We start from the raw sequence: 26253 nt of genomic DNA, 5'->3' as shown, positions 1-26253 counted from the left end.
GCAACGCTCTATGGCACTTCCCTACTACTTTTCGGTACTTTTGTTGAAGTCTTAATAATTTTACAACCAAAGACTGGGTCACAGCAGTACAGCATGATTTCATGATGCCACAGTAACTGGGCTGTAGTGTGTTTTACTTTCATTATTTGATTCCTTATGATAAATATGTGTGATAACCTGTTTGAATACCTTTCAGTGCATACTCTGTAGCAAGACAGGCACACTACACAGTTTGAGGTCCATGTATGGATTCATAGAGAACTTAACATTGAAAGTGATACTGGTATTTAAAGTATTCAGTTAGAGTTAAAATGATATCATTGCTCGTTTTTGAAGCTATCCAGGAAGAAAGGTGCCAATGCTGGTGTAGGCGAACATCTGTAGGGGTGCTTAATTAGTGTTACTGAGATTTAGCACAGGAGGACAATATTAATCAGTATGTTCACTTCATGACTAATCCCTTGATATGTGGGTCCTACATGCCAATCAAAACTCAAACTAGTCACATCAGTGGTAGAGTTACAGGTCTTCAGAGACTCTTGTACAGTGATGCATCATGGTATTCATAAAGCAGACATCTGTGATAATTAACAGGGCTTAATGAGTCATGCTTACGAGAAGACTAAATTTGTAAAAATTTTCTTCATATGTTGTTAAAGAATTTTTTCTAGCATAAATATAAACTTTGGGTACATTTGTCTACACCACAATGCACTGACAATTTACACTGACCTCCTGTTGCAAGACATGTGCAGAACCAATGACCAGATGACTCACTGCTGGGAGCAGGTACCTCTTATTGCAATACTGGTCGCTGAGTCTCGTAACTAGGGACCAGAAAATGTAGCATCTATTTTTGGGAAAATTCACTTCTGCTGTGTTTTGATCAGATGCACTAATGTAAAAGTTTGTCCCGCTACATGAGTGAAGATGAACAAACCCTTAGTGCTTTGAAACAGACTTTTAAAAAATGTGCTGATTGGAAACTTTCTGACTGAACTGTTTGCTTTTGTAAAGTCTTCAACACTTTTTTGTTCAAAAATTGATTGTATTTTCTTCATATTGCAGTATTTAAGATTTCAAGAATGATTGTTGTGTTGAAAAGCAGCAGCATTTTCCTGCCAGTGAAGTGAATGTGTCACCAAATCAAGGTGTTTCTGTATATTACTAGTATTTTTTCCTCCCAATTCGATGATTAAAAAAATTAGCAGATTATTAATTTCAACCTTTTGTGGGCATTCATAGCTGTGTGACTGATGCTTGACAATGCTATAGATTGAACTGACAAGGTACTTGGGATGGAAGTAAAATCGAACGTACGGTTTTTTATGTCAGGGGAAAGATTTTGGCATAGTTGAAAAAAGCTACAGATTTCATTTTCCAGCCATTATAGCACAGAGTGCGAGCACTATATGCTACAGTGGCAGATGGCCGTGAGTGTAAACAAACCAAAATTCTGACTGCCAGACAGGAGAGGAGCAGTGTAGGGAAACAAGCCCTGCATCCTTTTTGTAGGGCCCGTTCTACAGCAGAACTGCCACATTGCTACAGGGATTGACAATCTCTTTTGGTGCTGTAAGGGTGGTAATTGAAATCCATGATAGACCAGGATTAGTCGCTTCACTTATTTCAAAATTAAGGAAGAAAACAATGAGCAACGCACAAACAAGGCATTCGGGGATGGCTGCTGTGCAGTTGCTTGTTGAGTTTAGCAGAGTATTGTTAACAGCGTAGTTCAGGCTCAAACTCTAGCGGTATTCGCTGTGACCACAGATCAAAACATCTACCATGTAATTTGCCATGTTAAAAGTGTCCATATTATACCATCTTTTCAACTTTAGCAAAGAAACAGATGCACTCATTTCTTTCCTGTAAAATACTTATTCTCACAGCTGATTACTACTGCATAGCATTATGCGGCGTGTATTTTAAAAAGATCATTCAACCTTACATAGTTGGCATGGCCACAAATCATTGAGCATATTGATACATCATTGCGTTTTTACTTTGCAGACATGTTCTTACACACATTATCTTTCCAAATTGGGCCTGCACATGAGGTACAATACTAATAACTGAAAATTGGTTACATTTTTGATATTTATATGCAGAAAATAAAGCTATTTCAAACTACCTCAGATAAAATAATTCCTGTGGATACAGTTTTCTATGAAATAGGGTCTATCAAATAGTCTCACATTTTGAGGCAGAATACACGTTTTAACAGGTTGTGGATTCCTACACAGACTACTGTAAATCATGTAGCCGAAAGGTGCCCAGTTGTGTGTCACAGTACTTTAATTTCACTGTTCACAACCCCCCAATACTACATAGTTATATGGCCAGTGCACTAATGTTTAAACTTTCCACAAGCCTTATTAATAGTTTGCAGGCAAAACTCCACAGCCTGCTATGATAGTTTACTGTTGAACAGCTACCAGCAGTAAAACCTAACCACAAAGTTCACAGTTCTTGAAGAATAATCAGGTACGTATGGAGCACACTGTCACTGTTTTTACACACGGCCTAATTGTTTAACACTTATTTCACAGTTAAATTGAAGCATTGTTGTTGTTCTAACCAGCACAAGTTACTCGTCAGTAACTCGGCCGTGGAATGACTGTCTCGTGACCAAGAATCGGGCCCTTATATATCATCACAGTAATCGGTACTGAAACTACACATTATTCGAAGTTAAATTTACAGAAATTACAATTAAAACTTAACTTATTAAATTAACTGAATACATCAAAAAATTGGTTCTTTTTTAGCAGTTTCTTCTACTGTGAGGGTTATGCCAAATTATTTGTTTAAATTGTGAAATTAATAAACATAGTTATATAAACAATTGTCCGCTGCTCGTGGTCTCGAAGTAGTGTTCTCGCCTCCCGATCACGAGGTCCTGGGTTTCATTCCTGGTGGGGTCAGGGATTTTTCCTGCCTAGAGATGACTAGGTGTTGTGTTATCTTCATCATCATCATCATCATCATCATCATTCATCCCCATTACGGTCGGAGGAAGGCAATGGCAAACCACCTCCACTAGGACCTTGCCTAGCATGGCGATCCGGGTCTCCTGCGTTGTTTCCCTAAGCTCCGTCACGGAGTATGAACTTCATCATCATCATATAAACAATACTTTTGACAAAACTGTTAATTACTTTGGAATTAATGAAGGGCTGGATTTGCTAACATGTTTCTGACTAGAGCCAAAGAGATACTTAAAGATTGCTAGCATCTCGTCTTCCAAATATTTATAATTAGTACAGAATTTATACGTATTTGTTTATATGTCAACAATAGAATTTATGTTATGAAACAATTACTGATTTCACCCTATAAGAAAAGATACTAACTACGAATAGTCAAAATAAATTAGAACATCAATTACATACATAAAACTAGGCACAAAATTGCATCTGGTGTTATATTCCTTAAAACTGAGGGCCAATCTTTCTCTTTTGTGGAAATGCGGATTATATTCATGTATGCTAATGGTAAATAGTTAAAAGTAACAAAACTAATTTAAGGAGGCAGATGGCAAAACAAGAGGGGAATTAAAATTATCCCAGCTTGCTTCATCACAAGTGACATAGATATAGATTCTTTTAGTTAACTCTATTTCTTCATGCCTCCATACAAACCAACATACTTCTGCATTCTCATTACATTGTGAACGTATTTGTGTGTGCCACAAGACTGCACATAGACACAAAGTGTTTTATTTGTTCGTTTTTTTGGGAACACTATAACCGGGATGGAAAATTATATACATTAGTATTTCTGAAGAAAACTTTTACACATTTAGTCTTCACAAAAGCTCAGCTTAGTAAGCTCTGTTAATGGTCACAGATGTCTGCTTTATGAAAAGCTTCCTGCAGCACTGTACAATAGTCTCTGAAGAGCCCTGGCTCAACCATCAATGTAACTAACTTGAGTTTTGATTGTCATGTAGGTCCCACATGAAAGGGCAATATTTATGAAGTGAAAAAACTTATTAATAATGTTCCTCTGTGCTAAATCTCTGTAATAACAATTAAGCACCCCTGTAGATGTTCACCTACACTAGCATTAGAGCCTTTCTTCCAATCTGGGTAATTTCAAAAATTGGCAGTTATATCGTTTAATATCTTATTGAATACTTCAAATACTGGTAGCACTTTCAATTAGTTTTGAATTCTCTATGAATCCATACAGGGACCTCAAACAGTGTAGTGTTCTGGGTTGCTATAGAGCATGCACTGCAAGATATTCACACAGTTCATTGCACACATTTTCTGTAAGGATTCAAACAATGACAGTAAGACACACTACACTACACTACACTTACTCACTGTGGTTTGACAATATCATACAAATTCCTGATGGAAAAAATTGCATGAAGAATCACTTCTAAAAGAAAAAAATGAGATATAAACCACTAATAATAACATGTAACAGTATATTGAGGTATTCTGATTGGATCACAGACTATATAATTAATTTTAAGCCATACTTGTATATTGCATATTAATGGAAAACAATACTCAGTGTATTGAAAAGGATTGTCTGCCTCCATTGTTATTGTGCCTGAAATGCAAGTCATAGATATTTTTTTTGGAGCATTATTCAGCAACAGTGAAGCATTTTATACTAGCCAGTGTGATGAATGTTAGCTAGGGCTTTTGGCAAATGGCGAGAAGTGCAGTGCCTCAGGCACATATGGAATTCAGAGGCAGTCAATCTGTCAAAAAATCTATTGCAAATTGTTATTCAACAGAAGTGTTGTTATAGATATGTTAGAAAGTGAAATATGTTATGGCTATGGTGTAGCCATTACACTCATAACTTACATATTCAAATGAAAGGTTCTATAAAAATGTAGGCTATGAGTACTCTCGATTGCCAGATGTTGCATTTAGGCAATATGTGGATTACCACTAGACTGCAGGAGGAGTAGATGTCACACAACAGGTTGAACAGCAGACAAGACTTTCTTCAGAAACTGCCACAGCCTACAGTGTTTCCAGTTTATGCAGATAGCCAGACTTAGATAACTATCAGCATGGCCATGTTATTTGTCAGCTGTCATGATTGATGTGGATGCGGACTCTGTGGCGACCAGCAACTGGACAGGTTTTATGTCAAAGAGCATACATTTGACATGTTGAGCAACTCATCAGCATTATGGAGTGTGTACATGGTTAATACACATTCATATACTTCTGTCTTTGTCTGTTATATCTCATCACAGAAAGTAATTGTTCCCATCCTGAGTCCGTTCAGTGTAAGGCAAATGCCAGAACTTGCAATCCTCCCACCCTCCCTTACCAGCTGGCCTGGTATATGGCTAAAGTGACCCTGACCCTTCAGTATCTCATTACTTGAACAATTCTCTCTCTCTCTCTCTCTCTCTCTCTCTCTCTCTTTCACAGAGTAAAATGGAGTTCATATAGTTTGGAGGCTTTGGGGGGAGGGGGGGGGGGGAGGGAGGGGGTAGGAAAGTAATTTTGTCTGTAGAGGTAGTTGCATGAGAAAAAATTGTTCTGCGAAAAATTCTGGTGTGGTTTCACTCAAATCAGTTATTGAATAAGGGTGTCATTATATTTGTGATTAGCAAACTGTTCCAGGAAGTGTATCAGCACAATATCACCAATTTTCCTGATTTGTTTTCTTTTTTACCCGTATCACTACCTTGTTAAAAAATTTTCAGGCTCAATAATGAAGTTCAGAATGGTTAACTTGATGGCAAATTACCATTTTTGTGTGCCAGCATGTTTTTTACTTTTGGATCTCTTCTCAGTTTTCATTATTTTTTGCAAACAAGTTTTTTAATACTAATTAATATTGATTAATCTTCATGTAAATGGTTCATCTTCACAGTATTCACATCCATAAATGTGCCACTTCTTATCGATATAATAGTAACATGTTCCCCATGTCCTCATCATATAATTTTATATCTTGCTACCAAATTCCATTTGCCACAAACATAATAATGTTCCAATGCTTGGACTGATTTTTACATGTAAACCTTGTACAAAACTAGAAAGTGATTGTGTTTTAGAAATTGAAGCTATTTTACAACAGGTTTATACCACACTATATGTCTTGGAATCAGGGAGAATTTGTTTCTAAGTTACCAGCTGTTAAACATGTGTGACATAGATCAAACACAGATCGTTAAAATTTTTTGAATTTTTTTAATAATATTTTTATCCAACCTACATTATCATGCTTCAAAGTGCTCCAGCTCATCTATTCACACTAGTGCCTCAGTAGCCTTGCCACTGTGCCATTCAGTGCTCAGAAGTTTCTTTTTGAGTGTCTTTCCATGCCAGTGATTAATCCACTATAATTTCATCAGTGTTGTGTAAAGGGGCAGAACTTCTTTATTGCCTTAATTGAGGTTTTCTTTTTCTCATTTTAGAATTGGCACTTGCAATGTATGCAAAAAGCTTGGGTAATAATGATTGTAGACTGTTCAATATGGAGGCAAAAATTCCAAACCCACAACTCCATTGATATCAGGAGTATAATTGTTAGCTTTATTTTTGTGCTACTTTGGGATGTAAAAATACTTTCCTGACCCACTATGATGCCTGGACACCAGTCTTGGTGTTACAGTTGTAAACCAAATCCTTGTGCCCCATGATCATCCTTTGCACTGGTGTTTGATCATTGCCAGTTTGTTAATGTTTCTTAATTTTATGAATGTGAGTGCAAAAATTTGTGCTGGGAAGCCTTCCTTGTTAAGGGTCATCTACAGTTGATTGATGACAAATTTTGAATTAGGAGATACTTTCATAACACTGCATCCTGACTAGATCATCATCTTGGTAAGCTTTCTTCAAAAGTGCTATTGTTTCTCTTAATGTTTTCACAAGTTTCATGCAAAGTTTCATGTTGCATTGGTGCTCTCATAAATCATAAATTTCAAAAACTGCAACAAAACTGTATATTTTACTGCCATCTAGAAGCAATTTATTCATTTTTTGGCAGAACCATGTGTGCTGTATTCATGTATTGGAATGTGCTGTTATCCTAAATTTTGGTGACTGATATTGAAGTAAAAGGTGCTGCATTTAGTTATAGTTTAATCCAGTGACTGATGAGCCATTCACCACTGGCTTATATCTCCTGCCTCCTTAGTGTCTTGAAATTGCAAGAAGAGATAGATGGTTCATTGTGATTGTAGCAAATTAGTAAGGAATATTATAAAATCGTGACCAAGAATCAAGGCAAGAAATTTTAAATATTATACGGTGAAACAAGATTGTCTACGTGCTGCCTAATATGCTGGTGTATCTGAACAATCTGATACAAATATTCAAAAAGTCGGAATTTCTCTCTATGCCTGGTAAAAAGTGTCCAAGACATCAAGTATGTAAGTTTCACTTTGATTTCTTGGATATGGATTTAAGAGGACACACTATCCTACATGCATGTGGACATCACCTTCTCACTGTAAGCTAGAAACAGTTGAGAAACCCCTATGAATGACAATGTTTTGATTGACACAGTGACAAGAAAAAGTGCTTCAGTGTTTGCATACATGATATAAGCAACAGTATACTTGTCATAAAACAGGCTACACTAATAAGGATGTGCTTAGTATTATTCTGAAAGTGTCAGTATCATGAAAGAGTATGGTGATCTGATATATTTAATGTGTTGAAATGTACTGGGTGATTCAAAAAGAAAGAACAGATTTCAGTTGTTTATTACAGACGAACTATAAAAGATGGAAACACATTGACCATGGCATTAGATAGAGGAAGGTTCAAAGTTTTGACACACCTGTACTGCTGTTTGTTTGTAGCAACATGGCAACTACACCACAAGAGAAATCAGATTTCATGTTGGAATTAGCGTGAAGTCAATCCATTGCTCAAGTGCGACATACATTCTGCCATCGATCAGCAAGAAGCCACGTCTGCACAATCAGACTTATACTGGCATACAAAATTTGTGGAAGTTCATTGGATATGCAAATGGAAGAGCACTGGTCAGCCATGCACATCTGATGAAAATGTCAATCATACGCGAGACGTGTTCATATGGAGCCCTCAGAAGTCCACAAAATGAGCAAGCCAGGAACTTCAACTCCCTGAAAACAATGGTGTGTCATGTTACAAATTTTGCGTTTAAGTTCTCCAGTATATGACAGGGGACACTTTTCCAAATGATTCGTCTTTTCAAACAAATCAACGTTTCGTCTGTCGTGTAAAGTAAAACACCGTACTGTAAGAAATTGGGGATCACGAGAGCATCAAACATAAGAGACTCACCTAAACTGAAAGTGTTTTGTGCTGTTTCTGTTCACATATTCTATGGATCCTTCTTTTTTGCGGAGGGAACTGTGACAGAAATGTCATACCAGGACATGCTGTAAAATTTGCTGTTTCCTCAACTTCACAAAGGTTCCAATGATTTGATTTTTATGCATGATGGCACCCCACCTCACTTTCACCTGGAGGTGTGGCATTATGTTAACACCACCATCCCACAACGTTGGATTGAGAGACACTGACAACAAGATCTTTTTCACTGCTTTTAGCGTACCAGGTTGCCAGACCTCACACCTTACGATTTTTTCTCTGTGGGCATACATAAAATACAGAGTCATACTCCCACCTATGGCATCTACTCTTCAAGAACTGAGAAATCATATTGTTGAAGTTGTCAATTGAATAAACAGAGACCTGTTGATTTGTGTGCAGGATGAAATGGGCTGCTGTTTCAATGTTTCTCAATCAGTGTATGGTGATTATGTCGAGTATATGGTATAGTGTCTGTGAGAACATAAAACTTTGAGCCATCTTCTATCCAGTGATATGTGCAGTGTGTTTCTGTCTTTAATCCATTTTCTCTAATACACCAAACCATTGAAGTGTGTTCTTTCTTTTTGAGTCACCCTGAATTACTGACAAAGACAGTCCTGCATTCATGACAGAGCACACCTGGTTAGCTTCCACATTCCTGCTGTGCGCATTATTCCCAGCTACTGACAGTACACTGACCATCATGTTTTGTAGTGGATCAATTGTTTACTTTCTCAACAATGACTCTTTTATTCATGAATCACACATTGTCAGTTTGGCAAACCATTGTCTGGCATGTGCACATCACCCCATCCGAAGGGCACACTCATAATTATTTTCATACTTCTCAGATGAAGTACAGGAAAAAATCCTTTAGTAAGTTTCCATTCTAGTCATTCACTGTTAAAAATACAATGAGTTATGGAGATTCTGCCAAGATCACAACAGAATTTGTGATTTATTTTTGGGTGAATTATTAACATTCTTCATTTGAGGAAGTGTAATCGTTTATGAGTAATGGCTACATTTCTCTTGCCGGCACATTTAATTGTGCTTCTTTTGCCAAAATACATTATAATTGGCACAAACTCTCCTTGCAGTAGCTATTTATGACAGAATCCTGAAATAGTGTGTGTCATAAAACAAGAAGTTGGTGATCAGAACCTCACTGTGTTGGTTTGCAGCAACGTAAGAGAAGAAATTTTACGTTTATTTTTGTACTGAGAAAGTATCTATTCAGTAGCTATCGATGACTCTTAGAAATTATAGTACTGGATTGAAAAAGTAAAGTAAAAACTATAGCTTCTGTTGTGTTACCTTAGATAAGAAAGTACCATGTATCTGGTAAAATTCTCTCCTCCTTGCGTGCAGTCATTTGATAAAATTTCATTTCAACATCTCAATCAGTTTTGGAGATATTAGGGCTGTTCTGAATTTTTCGTTCTCACATGCAAGTGGTCAGAAGCACACATGCTACATAAATATCATTTTCTCAAGATTGGAGACAGAGAGCGACCTCCTCCCAAGTCTAATGAAGAATTCAATATGACAACAAAAATAATCAATTTTTGACAGTTTAATTTGATAGATAAAATTCTGCTCATCAAGGGGTGGCAGGGGAACACAAACGTAAAAGGAGGTTATATTTATGCAAAATTGGAGGGGAAGGAAGCGAGTGAAGGAAGAGGACTGGAGAGGTTTAGGAAAAGGGGTAGATTTCGGAAAAGTCACTCAGAACTTCAGGTCAGGGGACACTTACCAGATGGGATGAGAAGGAAAGACCGATTGTCAGAGACTGCACTGGACAAGATTTGAAACCTGAGAGCTTAAAGGTGAAAGGCAGGGTAATACACAACATAGAGGTTACTGCCAAAACATCATGCATGAGTTCATAAGAGTGAAAAGCTAAGTGCATTGTACTTAACACTGGTGGGAGGGGGATGGAGAAAAATAGACTGGTTAGAAAATGAAAGATGTAGAAAACTAAAACAAAGTGAAGAACATATACCAGCTGTTATGTTAACACTGTTCAGCCTTTTACGTTGGCATGACTACTGCCCGAGTTACCAGTTAGGATGAATGGGCACAGGCAGAGGGTGCATACTGGCAACAAGCAATATCCGAGGCATGCTTTGCAACATGGTAGTCGTGACCCCGATGCCTGTTTCACCACACACGCCATCTGGATTCTTCCCCCAGACACCAGTTTCTAATAACTCAGTGGGTGGGAACTAGCATTGCAACATGTCCTTGGTTCTTGCCACCCATCTGGCCTTAATGTTAATTTCTTATGTCTCAGCATTTTTTCACAGTAACTACTCGTTTCTTCAGTCTATTTTAGTTTTCTACATCTTTCATTTTCCAACCTGTCTATTTTGTGCTGTCCCCCTCCCACCTCTGTCATGTACAATGCACTTAACTTTTCACTCTTACTAACTCATGCACAGTGTTTTAGCAGTAATCTCTGTCTTCCGCCTTGAAGCTCTGAGGATTGGAAATTTTGTCCAGTGTAGTCCCCATCAATCAGTTGTTCCTTCTCATCCCGTCTGGTAAGCCTCCCCTGACCTGCAGTTTTGGTTGACTTTTCTGAGATCTACCCCTTTTCCCAAACCTCTCCACTCCTTTTCCTTCACCCCTTTTCCTTCCCCTTCAACCCTTCTGCCAGAAGAAGGAGCCACTGGCTCTGAAAGCGTGCATAAGTAAATTCTTTTATGTGTGTGTTCCCCTGACACTACTGGGGAGTAAATTACTTATCTGTCCAATTATGAGAAATTTAATATGTTACCTAAATTTCATAAGCAGCAACATGTGGTGTAATAAGCACCAAAAGCAATATCACAATGACTCCTATTTTTCAATGCAAACTTTTTGAAATTTGTACAATGTCTTACTTAAATGCAAATATCACAATTATTGTGACCATTAACAAGATGACATGTTCTGCATCAGGAAGCTGACACATACAGCTAATGTAAAAATTAAATTTTTTACTGAATAGTTTCTGTTGAATTCTTTGAGAGAGATTACTGGGCATGCACCTCGATTCTTTCAGTGCAGTGCATCACCACCTGGTATGAGCAAGGAATGTCTAAGCATCTCAAAATATGCAAGACCTGCATGACACATGCGGAATGTGCATGTCTTGCTCTAGTGTTGTGTCACTTCAAATGTGCTGTACATGTCTCAGTTTGTGCTTAGCCTTAAACGTCTCAAGTGTCACTCACTAAACCTAACAGTCATCATGATACATTGATTTTATTTATTATTATTTTTTTAAATTTTATTCATTCATCTATAGAAAAATTTCTTTGTGTGGACGACACACACACACACACACACACACACACACACACACACACACACACACACCAAAAAAAGTTTTGCATCACCCCGGTTCCCAGAACTCCTGAAGATAGACTTTGACTGTGGATACTGTATCACAGACACAGTACCTTTGACTCTTCAGAGTTGCCCAAAGAAGTAAACAACCATGCATCAGCAGTGCCTATTAGACGAAGGGGGTCCGACAGCCGATCAGTTCCAGTCATTCCACCAGGAAGGAGGTACACGGCTCATGTTGTCTGTAGTTCAACCATGCATAGACAGTCAATACCATGGTTTGATTGTGTCCGGATAATTATTTTGTGCCAAGAAAGGCTCTCAACAAGGGAAGTGTCCAGGCATCTCGGAGTGAACCAAAGCAATGTTGTTTGGATATGGAGGAGATACAGAGAGACAGGAAGGGTCAATGACATGCCTCGCTCAGGCCGCCCAAAGGCTACCACTGCAGTGGATGACTGCCACCTGCAGATTATGGCTCAGAGGAACCCTGACAGCAATGCCACCATGTTGAATAATGCTTTTCATGCAGCCACAGGACACCGTGTTACAATTCAAACTGTGTGCAATACGCTGCATGATGCACAACTTCACTCCCGACGTCCATGGCGAGGTCCATCTTTGCAACCATTACACCATGCAGCGCGCTACACGTGGGCCCAACAACATGCCGAATGGACTGCTCAGGATTGGCATCACGTACTCTTCACTGCTGAGTGTCGCATGTGCCTTCAACCAGACAATCATCGGAGACGTGTTTGGAGGCAACCCAGTCATGCTGAACACCGTGGAGACACTGTCCAGTGAGTGCAGCAAGGTGGAGGTTCCCTGCTGTTTTGGGGTGGCATTGTGTGGGGCCAATATACGCCACTGGTGGTCATGGAAGGCGCTGAAACTGCTGTACAATATGTGAATGCCATCCTCCGATCGATAGTGCAAACATATCGGCAGCATGTTGACAAGGAATCCGTCTTCGTGGACAACAATTCGCGCCCCCATCATGCACATCTTTTGAATGACTTCTTTCAGGATAACATCATCACTTGACCAGCGTGGCCAGCATGATCTCCAGATATGAACCCTATCAAGCATGCCTGGGATAGATCGAAAAGGGTTGTTTATGGACGACGTGACCCACCAACCACTCTGCCTGGTCTATACTGAATCACCATTGAGGAGTGGGACAATCTGGACCAACAGTGCCTTGATGAACTGAGGACAGTATGCCACGACGAATACAGGCATGCATCAATGCAAGGGGATGTGCTACTGGGTATTAGAGGTACTGGTGTGTACCGAAAACTGGACCACCAACTCTGAAGGTCTCACTGTATGGTGTTACAACATGCAATGTGAGGTTTTCATGGGCAATAAAAAGGGCAGACATGATGTTTAAGTTGATCTCTATTCAAATTTTCTGTACAGGTTGCGGAACTCTCGGAACCGAGGTGATGTAAAACTTTTTTTGATGTGTGTGTATGCATCATTTGTGATAGATATGCATAAAATGGAACAGGATGTATGTAAGATATTCATAAAATTATAACACACAGGTGCATGTGCGTGAATGACACACACACGCACGCACGCGCGCGCACGCACGCACGCAAGCACAGAGGTATTCATCACTGAGTCACGTGGGGCAGAAAGAGCCTGCTTCTAACAAGAGAAATGAATCATAACACTCTCTGATAATACACTTGGGTTTTACATTGCATGGAGTGAATTACAAACTACAATGCCTTGTGTTTCTTACAAGCTTATTCCATCCTCTTTGTCTACTTTGTAATTGGTCAACCTGGTTACTTATTTGAAATAACTTGATGTAACATAAACTATTTAATGGGGTAAACTATTTTAGTAAATATTCTTTAAGATGCTTTTTAAATTTGTAGAGTTCCTTTATGTCTGTAATCTCCCTTGACAGTTTATTATACATCTTAACTGCTTGGTAAAACATAGTGGTTTGGGTCTGTGCCCTGTTCATTCTATCTAGGTACAAGCAATTACCATATCTGATTTGATGATCATGTATGGAGTTGTTTGCTGCATATTGATGTGTTTACTTGGAACTGTCAGAAGACCCTTTTTTGAACAGCTCAATGCAGTGGACCCTTTTATGACTCTTGCTCATTTTTCTGATGGCTCATTTTTGTAGTTTGAACACACTTTCCACATTCTGTGCATTTGCACCCCAGAATATATCTTTTAGGCAGAACATGCTGTGCTAATTCTTTTTCCAATATTCTTATACTTTCATCTCATTTTAATTATTGGTCAACATATATACCTAAAACATTTGTGCCAGCTACACATTCCGTGGTTTCATTATGTACTTTAAGTTTCATTATACTAGGTTTTTTATGTAAAAGTTACTTTTTCTTCTTTATCTAGGGCTTCTAAAACCTGCTTTGTAAATTTTGCTATAGTAGTTTCTGTTCCCTTTTTAGACCTGAAACCAAACTGTTCTTTACATAAAGAGCTACTTTATTGTTATTTGACCAGTTGTAGACCACCATAAGTGCTTTTTCAGCTTTTACTTCTAACATTTCTGCTGTCTTATCTGTAATTATTATATTGCTGTCATCGGCAAATAACTTGGGTTCCTCCTTGTGTGACTTATTTTGGGAAGTCTTTAGTGTTTATGAGAAACAGTATTGGATGTAACATGCTCACTTGAGGGACTAAAAAGTTCAAATATTCTTGAACTGAAAGATGTTTCACCACATAATTTGAGCCACTTGAAATTTGGGATATCTTTACCCCCTGCATTCTGTCTTCTAGGTAAGATCTAAACCATTTATTTACAACCCCCCACCGAGCGAGGTGGCGCAGTGGTTAGACACTGGACTCGCATTCGGGAGGACAACGGTTCAATCCTGCGTCCGGCCATCCTGATTTAGGTTTTCCGTGATTTCCCTAAATCGCTCCAGGCAAATGCCGGGATGGTTCCTTTCAAAAGGCACGGCCGACTTCCTTCCCCGTCCTTCCCTAATCCGTTGAGACCGATGACCTTGCTGTCTGGTCTCCTTCCCAAAAACAACCCAACCAAACCCTTACAACCCCCCCCCCCCCCCCCCTATTCCTAGAGCTTCAGGTTTACCTAGAATTATTTCATTATCAACTGTGCCAAATTCTTTTCTGAGGTCAAGGAAAATGCCTGTTACTTTTTCTCCTTTATCTAGGGCTTCTAAAACCTGCTTTGTAAATTTTGCTGTAGTAGCTTCTGTTCCCTTTTTAGACCTGAAACCAAACTGTTCTTTGCACAGATGTTGTCATTTATGCAAATAATCCACAAGACTGTGTTTCAGAATAATTTCTATTATTTTTGGATAGGAAGACAGTAAGCAAACTGGTCTTTAATTCCCTATATTATCTGTATCATCTATTTTGTGATTGGGAAGAACTTTTGCATGCCTTAGGTAATCATAAAGCAGCCTGATGAGAATGACTCATTTATAACGTCTGTTAGGGATGCTTTAATGCTGCTAATGTAGTCTTTTGTAGACCAATTGAAATTTCATATAGACCTGTGGTCATTTTACTCTTAAATGTGTGAGGAATCATACTGGTTTCCTCCCCAATGGTGGGTACCGGCAGCATTGTGTAAGGCATATAGTTTTTATAGCTAAATGTTGTATTTTTGGGAGCTTTTCTTGCAGTTTGGTTGCTACATTTTTAAAGTAGTTGTTTGCTAAGTTGACCAGGTCCTTGGGATTATCTGTTAAACTGTTTTTGTGGTATTCCAAATGGCTTTGTTTTTATTGATTTGAGTTCTGTATGGTCCTATCATTTTAGATTCTTTTTGCTTCCTGCAGTAATTTCTGTTATCCTGTAGTATCAGAGAAAAAAACTGTAAGAAGGCTGGGTCACTATTATTTTCTTACCTTTTGTTACCCAATTCTTTCTGTTAGATTCTCCAACATAATATACTATCTTAGGAATTGCCTCCCCAAAGTTTAATTTGAATATATTTATGAATATGTTAAATTTTTCATTTAGATGTGTTCCGGAATATACTTCTGGCTGGTCATCTTCATTGCAAATTTGCACCTTTTTGATTTCAAAAACACCCTACTGTAGCTAATCAGCTTGATTATCTCTTTTTAGATATTTTAACTTCTGCAGTTTGACCAAAATGGTCTGATACCCCAAGGTTTTTAACAGCTACCTTACAACAGTTATGGTTGATATCTGTTAGAATATGGTTACTTATTGAAGATGAGTGTTTAGTTATTCTTCTGGCTTTTGCTACCCATTGCGAGATACCATAACTGTACACGATATTCAAGAATCTATTGCTGACTTCTCCACTTTCATCATATTAATATTTACATCTCCACAAATAATAATATGTCCTTTAGGATTACCTGTCTTGTCCTGCACTTATATTAATTTAATGAAAAAGTTTTCAATTTCACCATTAGGAGACCAATATAAGCACAGTATAACAGATTTTTAAGTGTATTTTGTTCTCTCAACTCTACTCCTGAGAGTTCAGAATGTTTTTCTTCACTCAAAGAAATCATATCACTTCTGACTATAAACTGAAGTCCGCTTTTAACATATATACATGAGCCTCAAACCATCTTTAATGTTCTGCTGTAGTAACAAGCCAATTCATAAGAAGGTAAAAATATGTATTCAATTCCATTTCCTTTGTACCAGTGTTCAGTAACACAGACAACCAAGCTACTGTGGCATCTAGTTCAATTTATAGTTGTTGCACTTTGTTTTGTATTGACTTACTTTTCTGGTGAAACACTGTTAAATAACTAAACTTATTTATATTGTCCACTAGTTTGCATGTGTATAAAAATTCTGTATGCACTTTGCAATAGTTTCCTTTCTTGGAACTTCATTTCTTTCCCTCCGTCATTCACAACACACACCTGGTCCTGTGCATAATTGCAGTATATGCTTCAAATAGTGTACATTAGTGCTTTTGTTTGCCATTGTGATTATGAAATACACACGTATCTGTCATGCTGAATACAGTGGCTCTTTGAAAAACATACTGGGCTTGCAGTAGATAGAAGCTGAATTCAACCTCCCCTTGGCCACACAGATTTAGGTTTTCTGAAATTATTGAACAAATTTCGGGATGTTTACTTCTGAAAAATCAGATACCAATTCCCTGCCATATCAGAAAGATTTACACGTGCACACACACACACACACACACACACACACACACACACACACACACACACACACACACATATTCATGGGCTACAGTGCTTGTATGTATATCTGTCCATCTGTTTGTAAAAATGACTGAATATGAAATCTCATATAGTGTTAGTTAATTAATATGTGCTTTTCTTCGTTTGCTGATCCATATAGATAACTGAACAGGACACACACACACACACACACATATTCATGGGCTACAGTGCTTGTATGTATATCTGTCCATCTGTTTGTAAAAATGACTGAATATGAAATCTCATATAGTGTTAGTTAATTAATATGTGCTTTTCTTCGTTTGCTGATCCATATAGATAACTGAACAGGGTAAATACTTCATGAATCTTCCAAATCTGCTAACTGTTATACAGAAAGGACCAGGAGGACACAGACAAAATGTATATACCACCATTTGCTGATCTGTCAGCACTCCCCTTGATAGACCACAGGTACACTACTCAAAGGAAGTAGCTAATCGGGTAGCATAGTACTTCTGGAGTGCATATGAGCATTTTTGTTTTTTTGGTAGGTGTAGATAGTTGTATTTGTAACAAGGTTCTTGAATTTACTACCCTCCAGGAAAAATGTTGTATTCAAATTATTCTTAGAACCAAGAGTTGGTCGAAATGTGACATAGAAAGCTCTGAAATATTTAGCGAGGCATGTTACATGTATTGTAAAAGACAGACTAGATAATGCAGGATGGGAGGGGGTAGTGTTCATTGCAGTCGACAAAAATATTCTCTCTATCAGGCTTGGAACTGAGTTCAGCTGTGAAGTTAACTTGACATGTGTAACAGATCTAGGTGAACTCAATTAATAAATTGCAGTCGACAAAAATATTGTCTCTATCAGGCTTGGAACTAAGTTCAGCTGTGAAGTTAACTTGACATGTGTAACAGATCTAGGTGAACTCAATTAATAAATTTTTTTATGGGTCAACCAACTCTGCCTTGACAGTTTTAGAATCATTCGAGAAAATTCCGTGCTCAGTAATGAAGAAATACCCAGATAACGCAATATTATATAGAGATGATTTTAACCTACAGAGTATAAACTGGGAATGTCGATTGATTCATTGCAGGTGGTATGGACAGACAGTCTTGTGAAGTAGTTGTGGATGCATTTTCTGAAAACTGTGTTGAGCAGCTAGTTCAGTAACTGTCAGTGATTCATCTTCATGATCCCATCATAATTACAATGGTTACTAAAGTTAATAAATCCATCAAGAAGGCTATTACTGTATTTTTGCTAGAAAGAACAGATAAGCAATTGATAGCACCCCACCTAGAAAATGAATGGGCATAATTTAGTTCCAGTATGATGGACATAGAAAATTTATGGGTGAAGTTTAAACACTTCCCAGCAGATATCAGTGCACACTCCGCTGTAGAGTGAAAATCTCATTCTGGAAAGTTTAAACAGATTGTAGATTGTGCCCTGGAGAAGTATGTGCCAAGTAAATGGATTAAGGTTGGAAAAGACCCATTGTGTTTAATAGTACAATCCAGAAAATACTGAGAAAGCAGAGACTGTTGCAGTCTCAGTTCAAAACATAATGCACAAATGATGAAAGGCAAATGTTAGTAGAAGTTTGTGCATCTGTAAAAAGATAAGTGCACAAAGCATACAACTTTCATTTTCATACCTTCGCAGCTCAGGAAAATTATGGTCCTATGAAAAATCACTAAGCAAGTCAGAGGCTTCTATTCAGTCTGGTGTGGCAATAGAAGACAGCCAAAGGAAAGCTGAAGTTTTAAATCTCACATTTAAGGATGAATGTACAAACATACCATCATTTGATGACTATAGTGCAGACTGCGTATGGAGGTCTGGCATAGAGAGGCAACTGAAAGAGTTGAAAACAAATAAATCATGAGGTCCAGATGGAATCCCAGTTTGGTTTTCTTACTTAAGCTTGCATTAATGTAAATCTCTCACAGAGTGCAAAACCCCAAATGACTAGAAAAAAGGCCAGGTGACTTATGTATATGAGAATGGTAAAAAAGCAGACCCACAAAATTACAGACCAATATCCATAACATAGGTTTGCTGCAGAGATTTTCAACATATTTTCAGTCTGAATATAATAAATTTATTCTAGACAGAAAAGCTTCTGTCCACAAATAAACATGGTTTTTGAAAGCATTGTTCATGCAAAACTCAACTTGCACTTTTCTCACATGATAGCCACCAAAGCATGGAGAAGGGGTATATTCTGTATTCCTAGATTTCCTTAAAGTGTTTGACATGGTGCCCCACTGCATATTGTTAGCAAAGTTACAAGCATTTGTCAGATAAGTGAATTGCTAAAAACCGAGTTAAGTAATAGAACTCAGTACATTTTCCTCAATGGCAGGTATTCATCAGATATGAGACTATCATCAGGAGTGCCCCAGGAAAATGTGATAAAACCACTCTTATTTTCTATGTACATAAGTGATTCGACAGATAGGATGAGCAGCAATGTGTCTGTTTGCTGATAATGCTGTGTTATATGGAAGGTGTCATATTTGAGTGACAACAGGAGGATTGAAGATGACTTGGATAAAATTTGTAGCTAGTGTGACGTATGGCAGCTTGCTCTAAATGTAGAAAGATGTAAGTTAATGCAGACGAGTAAGAAAAAAATCCTGTAATGTTAGATTGGTTGGTTGGTTGGTTTGGGGAAGGAGACCAGACAGCGTGGTCATCGGTCTCATCGGATTAGGGAAGGAAGTCGGCCGTGCCCTTTCAGAGGAGCCATCCCGGCATTTGCCTGGAGTGATTTAGGGAAATCACGGAAAACCTAAATCAGGATGGCCGGACGCGGGATTGAACCGTCGTCCTCCCGAATGCGAGTCCAGTGTCTGACCACTGCGCCACCTCGCTCGGTCCTGTAATTTTACAATACAGCATTAGTTGTGTACTGCTTGACAGAGTCATAACAATTAAATATCTAGGCATAACATTGCAACGTGACATGAAAGGGAATGAGCACATAAGGACAGAAGTAGGGAAGGTGAATGGTCAACTTTGGCATATTGGGAGAATTTTCAGAATGTGTTGTTCATCTGTAAAATGCAACCCCTCTCTCAAATACTGCTAGACTGTTTGGTATCCCCGCCAGGTTGGATTAAAGGAAGGCGTTGAAGCAATTCAGGGATGGCTGCTAAATTTGTTAGCGCTAGGGTCAGTTAAGATGCGAGTGTTACAGAGGAAAGGTGATGTTCTTTTCAGGGAATGCTATTGAGAAAATGTAGAGAACTGGCATTTGAAGATGAGTGCAGAACAATTCTACTGCTGCTAACATACATATTGCGTAAGAACCACAAAGATAATAAAAGAGGAATTAAGGCTTGTATAGAGATAAAGAAAGAGACAGTCATTTATCCCTCGCTCTATTTGCAAGTGGAACAGGAAGTAAATTACTAGTAGTGGTACTAGGTAACCTCCATCATGCAGCATATGGTGGCTTGCAGAATATGTATGTAGAGGTAGATATCACTGTTGATTGTGTAAACAGAATAATCACAATATTTGGATCAATTCCCTCCTTTCAAGTTTTACACAATTTGCATGTTTTGAATGGTTGTTTATTGATGAGGAATAAGATTAAACTAAAGATATTAAATTTAATTTATCTGTAGAAGCAGGTAGTGATAATAATTGGAGATAAAACTTGTTTTGTTTAGTAATTGCTAACATTTTACGTGTGTAGGTTGTTTATTGTTTTGAATTCCACAGGTTTACAGTGGAGTGGTCCACCTTCATTTGTATCCAGCAGTGGAGCTTCCTCACCAAATGGAGCTGAGTTTTCCATGCGAGATGCAATGACTGTGGAAAACCGTGATAGACCTGAAAATGTAATTACTACTAAAGGGTAAGTATTTCAAGATCATTTATTCACCTTACAGATGTGACATAAAGACCTGTAGAAAATACTTGATACTAATTCTTGCTGTGCTTCTTTTCCTCACAAAGTCAAGAAGATATGTCCCACTAATATTTTGTCACATTTTGTAGTATAAATAGCATAATTTTTAGTAGTGTTTAGTAGAATGTGACTATTAAATTAAACACTCATGAAGTACAGAACTTTGTTTACTATTTAATGACCCAAGAAAAATGAAACTGCTTGAGATGGACTCACGTTCACACTAAAATCTAATGCTCAGCAGTGCTGAGTAGATAGAGTGAGGGTAGCATGGTAATGATGGTGGTGTTCGTTTGAATGAGTTAAAGGAGCATGTCCAAAATTTAAAGCTACCATCACTAAATTCTTGCAGATGTGATGTGAATGAACTGTTATAATCCCAGAGTCTGTGTTTACACTTTTAGCTTCTCAGTGTACTACCATGAACCTCCCAGCTAGAAGGAATTATTTATTCTGTTACTGTCTTAGGCCTACTGCAAGTTTGTGGGGAATGGTATGTGGGTGAGGTATGTGTCACCACAGGTGAATCCTGGGGGAGCTCTGGTCTGCCTACTGGTCCAACCTATATACTTTTCTCTCTCTTGTTTCATCTCTGGCATTAATACTGTTTTCACCCTTGATTCTACCACTCCTACATGCTATTACAATTCAGTCAAATTTCTGGCTGATGTCACTGACTCCAGATGAACTCTCTCTTGAACTATTGACTGATGACCTCACTATTATTCCTGTAACTTAACCAACCAACCAACCAACCCAATGTCTGTGCTGGAACAAGAACATGGACACACACACACACACACACACACACACACACACACACAAGTAGGTATCTTGTGACATCCATTGTATAAGGCATGAGATATAATAAACATAATAGTGGTGGTGGTATTGGTGGTATAGTATAGTGTAGTATAGTGTATTACCAACAGACACAGTGTGAGATGGTATTACGTTGAACAGACTGGACTTGCATTTGCAAGAATCTTTGTTAAAATCCAGTATGAAACCCTGATTTGAGTTTTCTGTCATTTCACTAAATTTCTTCCATAAACACAAAATGGAAACCTATTCATTCCATGATTCTTGCCCAGTTTGTACAAATACTGTATCACAGTTTTTGTCTGCTTTGCATTAAACATATAATTATTTCTGTTACCACTATGCCATCATTATAATCTGTCACTGTTAAAATCACTAAATTGTTTAAAATATCTTACAATGAAATACAGAATGCTTAAACTGTTGATAGCTAAGTCAGTGTTTTCTCAGAAATAATTATTGCTAGAAACACTTCTCAAAACATGCAACTCTTTATACGCAAATTTTGATACTCGGGCGCCACTCAGTGGGCCTCCCTCCATTTTACACCATTTCTGGAAGATTTTGAATACAGCAGCTCCTTTTTGTTTTGTTACACCCTATTTACCATAATTTTACATGTACATTTGGATTAATTTTGACAGGTCGTTAGTGTGTTCAGATATGTTTCACATTCCATCACTATATGAAATTGCATTAGAGCTACTTTGTTCTTGACCCAATAATCCTAATTTAATAAGGTTGCTCTATGATATTTCGGGTACAGTCTTTACTGTAAAGATATTTCTTACATTCAGTTTTGTTTCTGTAGGTGAAAGCATATAATTGTCTTTCATTGTACTACAAATCAATAATTTGAAAGCACGAATAAGATAATTAGAATTGCTATAACATTGTTTCTCTTCTTTACAAAAAATTGCATTTGTTCTGTCTTCTTGTCTGAGAATGGTTTTGCTAATGACATAAAAAATATTTGAGCATTACTTATCCTGTAACAGTTGCCATCCACAATGCTTCATATTTAATCAACACAATATGATTCAGTCTTTACATCAAAGATGGTATTTCTGTTTGAAGCTGGTTGATGCACATGGACAGTGAGGAATTCTTAACATAACTTATGGTTACTTTGATGCAGTTTTTGAGACACCCATTTCAGTGATTTAATTGTTCTCTTTTTCAGATCAAATTTTGTACCAAACAAGAAATTCAAACTAGGTTAGTCCATTGTAAAGTGTCAAAGTGGGGGCAGTTAAAAAGAACAAAAAATTTTTTTGCTGTGAATCATCATACATCTGGAATGTGAAGTAGTGATATTGTGATGTGATGTGAAGCACAGGGATCATAAATTTATGATTGGTATATCTTGCAGTTTTCGTAACACTTTCGTGTGCATAGACTCAGTTATTTCTGATAATATCTGTGCAAAAGACATCTTATCCTGCAGTGTGCAAAGGAAAATTTTGTTTAAAATAAGATATACATTCAGTTGACAGTTTGAAACTAGTTATTTAAAGGCTAATGTTTTTAATTTTCTGAGAAGTTACAGCAAGTGTGTTTTTATAAATTCTTAAAAGCATTATTTGTTAGCTAAGGTGAAAAAATATTACTGATTTTTTAAAAAAGAACTATGGTAACTGTAGGTATGTGCTTTTAATTTTTTTTTTTTCATTTAATTAAAATGGTGCAAACAGTATTGAAGTTTGTTTAGATAAAACTGTATATTTTATCTGTAATGCTACAAATTTTTGTGTAAAATTTGGAACTATTTTTTGCTAATTATAGTCATTTCTTTTCACCCTCCCTCCCCTTATATCTGTTAAATGTAAATTGTATTTTGCTGTCCTTTTATGAATAATTTAAACAGAAAGGTTTTCTGAAACCAACAGTGGAACTCTTGTGGTATTCAGCTTATGGGATGTAGCTTTTTACTCCCTAACTCCCACCCACATCACTTATATGGGTTTGAAGTAAAATGAGTATTAGAAGAGACATTTCTCTCAAATGAGTCCTCATCTTAGAGCTTCGGTTTCAGTGCTTCCACTGATTTTTATTCAAATTTGTACAACTTGTTGTATTGAGCTAGGCATGGGACAATATTTACCATCTCACTCAAAAGAGTTATGGTCATTAATCGTTTAGAACTATAAATTCAAAATAGAACTATTTTAATACCTATGCCAAATGTGCTGTGAGATGTGTCACAATCAGCACACAGATTGTTGAAGTTGCACTTCTTCAGAACTACCCACTAGAGTCAAATAATTTCTGCCTAATGTGTGGAAATCGAAATGTTTTAAGAATTAAAACATCTGAAGTGAACTGTTGGTTGGCAATATGAGATCCTTGGCAATTTATCTGGTAATAAATATGCAACCAGTTGCCTTTTTACAATTTATTCAACCATGAACATGTTTTTGAGCCACTTCAGGCTCATCATCAGATGGAGGTGTTACAAGAACATTATGTTGTTGACCAAGTGTAGCTAGATACAATGCTGGTGAGTGCACTGCCTTGTGGTATCCATATCAGATCTCTTCCTATAATGTACATTATTAAGCTATGTACACAAATATACACAGTATTTAGCTGCACTTGGTTTTACACAGATTCACAGAAAGTAAACACTGGACGAGATCCATTTAGAATATTGGAAATATAATTTGTATGTTCATTTCCAATTTTTTTTCACCGTTCAAAATATTGTAAGGATCAACTTCCTTTATAGTATTAGGATTGACTGAATTGGAAATAAGTTATTTTTGTATGACTGTTGTAATATGTGTAAAATGGATAATTTCCTGAAGTTATTTTGTATAAGCTGTCATTTTTATATTAAAATGCTATACTTTTATACAACCTTAACTTAATCTAAAAAAACTATGATTTTGGATATCCATCCTTTCATATTTTGTGTTCAGAAAAAACTCCATGACACAAAGTTTATCAATATTTTAATTTATTTTGGTGGTGAACTGAAATATGTCTCACTGTTTCACCACCAAGCCCATTGTAATAGTGCCCTAGAAACCATGGTATCTTATTTACTGTTTTGTGCTATCCACATGCACTAACAATAAGTAATTAATGTGTGAAGTTACAACAATCAGAACTATATTACAGTGATGATGATGATGATGATGATGATGATGATGGCCGGCCGCGGTGGTCTCGCGGTTCTATGCGCGCAGTCCGGAACCGCGCGACTGCTACGGTCGCAGGTTCGAATCCTGCCTCGGGCATGGATGTGTGTGATGTCCTTAGGTTAGTTAGGTTTAAGTAGTTCTAAGTTCTAGGGGACTGATGACCACAGCTGTTAAGTCCCGTAGTGCTCAGAGCCATGATGATGATGATGATGATGATGATAATTTGTTGTTTTATGGGACTAAACTCCATATTCATCAGTCCTGAATACAATGATATTTTCAGCTCCAAACCAGACTTTACAGTGCAAGTGAACAGGGTGATTTCATTACTTCACAATAGACTTCGAAATGTTTCTATTTCATGTTGCGATTATCGCGAGCCAGTAATGAAACAACTTAATATGTTAGAATGTGTAATCTATATACATTTTATTTGCTAGTCCATTGGATTTTAAAAAACTGTATTGGTGTATGTGTTACATGCATCATATTTTAGCTGTTAATATTATGTCTAACTTGCTTTACATTACAAAACTTTTTTTGATTCCAAGTTCTGAAACACTCTGTATGGATTTGATACCCAGGGGGTTCTCTTTCCACAATGTTAAATTAGTGAAGGGGAGAGGAAAAGTTCCTTATGGTTAGGAACACAGAACTACTTTAGGGTTTGTGAGAGACTGTACTAGATAGCAAAATGTATCTGACACTTCAACAATATTAGGAAAAGAAAAAGAATAGATTGCGACTCACCATAAAGATGACCTGTTGAGTTGCAAATAGGCAGAGAGAGAGAGAGAGAGAGAGAGAGAGAGAGAGAGAGAGAGAGAGAGAGAGAGAGAGAGAGTGTTTTTCTTCACTGAAGAAATAATATATAACAGTCTTTTTGTTGTGCCTGTCTGCAACTCAATGAGTCATCTTTACAGTGTGTAACAATCTATCCTTTTCCTAATATTGTTGGTATTTCAATCCAGAGTTTCTATTGTTTGACATCTAAAACTTTTTTACTCAAAGGGTCGATTGTACAAATGTTGCTGATTGAAGATTAATTTTGTCTTTAGTTAAGAAACTGAACACAGCTCACTAATTTGCTATATTGTATAACACTAAACTTGTCTCATCCAAACAAGAATCAGTGTTGATCTAAATTAGCGTGAGAAACATTTGGTGACTACTAAATTAGCTATTGGCATGATTTTCATACATGACCGTATTTTTTAATTGTACATTGTAGATAAAAAGTATTTATTATTGAAGGTTTCATGTTGTAAAGCTGGCAGAAAATAATTCAAAATAAGTTCTTAACCTCCTTCAACAAACTTCTCTGCAGCCAAAAAACATTGAAATAGTCACATAACTGTAAAGCAAATGAAAAGAAACCATATAATTCTCAGAGATTAAGTCTTTTGAACACAGAATTCTACCCATTGCAGTGGCCCAGAACAGTAGGAAAACAGCAAGTACACAGCTGGTATGGTTTCAAAACATAATGGAGTCATAATTATCTTTATAACCAATGCCTTAGAGGAAACATCATTTG

At 37.3% G+C, this 26253-nt stretch overlaps 1 protein-coding gene across 5 annotated transcripts in view; it reads left to right on the top strand.

The window, feature by feature from the left end:
* Positions 1-26253, top strand: part of LOC124722134 (inositol hexakisphosphate and diphosphoinositol-pentakisphosphate kinase) — a 577166-nt gene that overhangs the window by 504762 nt on the left and 46151 nt on the right. For 4 of the 5 annotated variants that reach the window (XM_047247339.1, XM_047247338.1, XM_047247341.1 and 1 more), the window contains exon 26: positions 20559-20694. In XM_047247339.1, the coding sequence (XP_047103295.1) occupies positions 20559-20694 (136 nt within the window). Of the gene's footprint in view, positions 1-20558; positions 20695-22753; positions 24436-26253 lie in introns of those variants that run through there. The other variant, XM_047247342.1, reaches the window with a different exon arrangement.

The sequence above is a fragment of the Schistocerca piceifrons genome, chromosome X, assembly GCF_021461385.2.
Source record: "Schistocerca piceifrons isolate TAMUIC-IGC-003096 chromosome X, iqSchPice1.1, whole genome shotgun sequence".
In the NCBI taxonomy this organism is placed as follows: Eukaryota; Metazoa; Arthropoda; class Insecta; order Orthoptera; family Acrididae; genus Schistocerca; species Schistocerca piceifrons.
The sequence above is the reverse complement of the archived record's forward strand: the minus strand, read 5'-3'. Positions and strand labels throughout refer to the sequence as shown.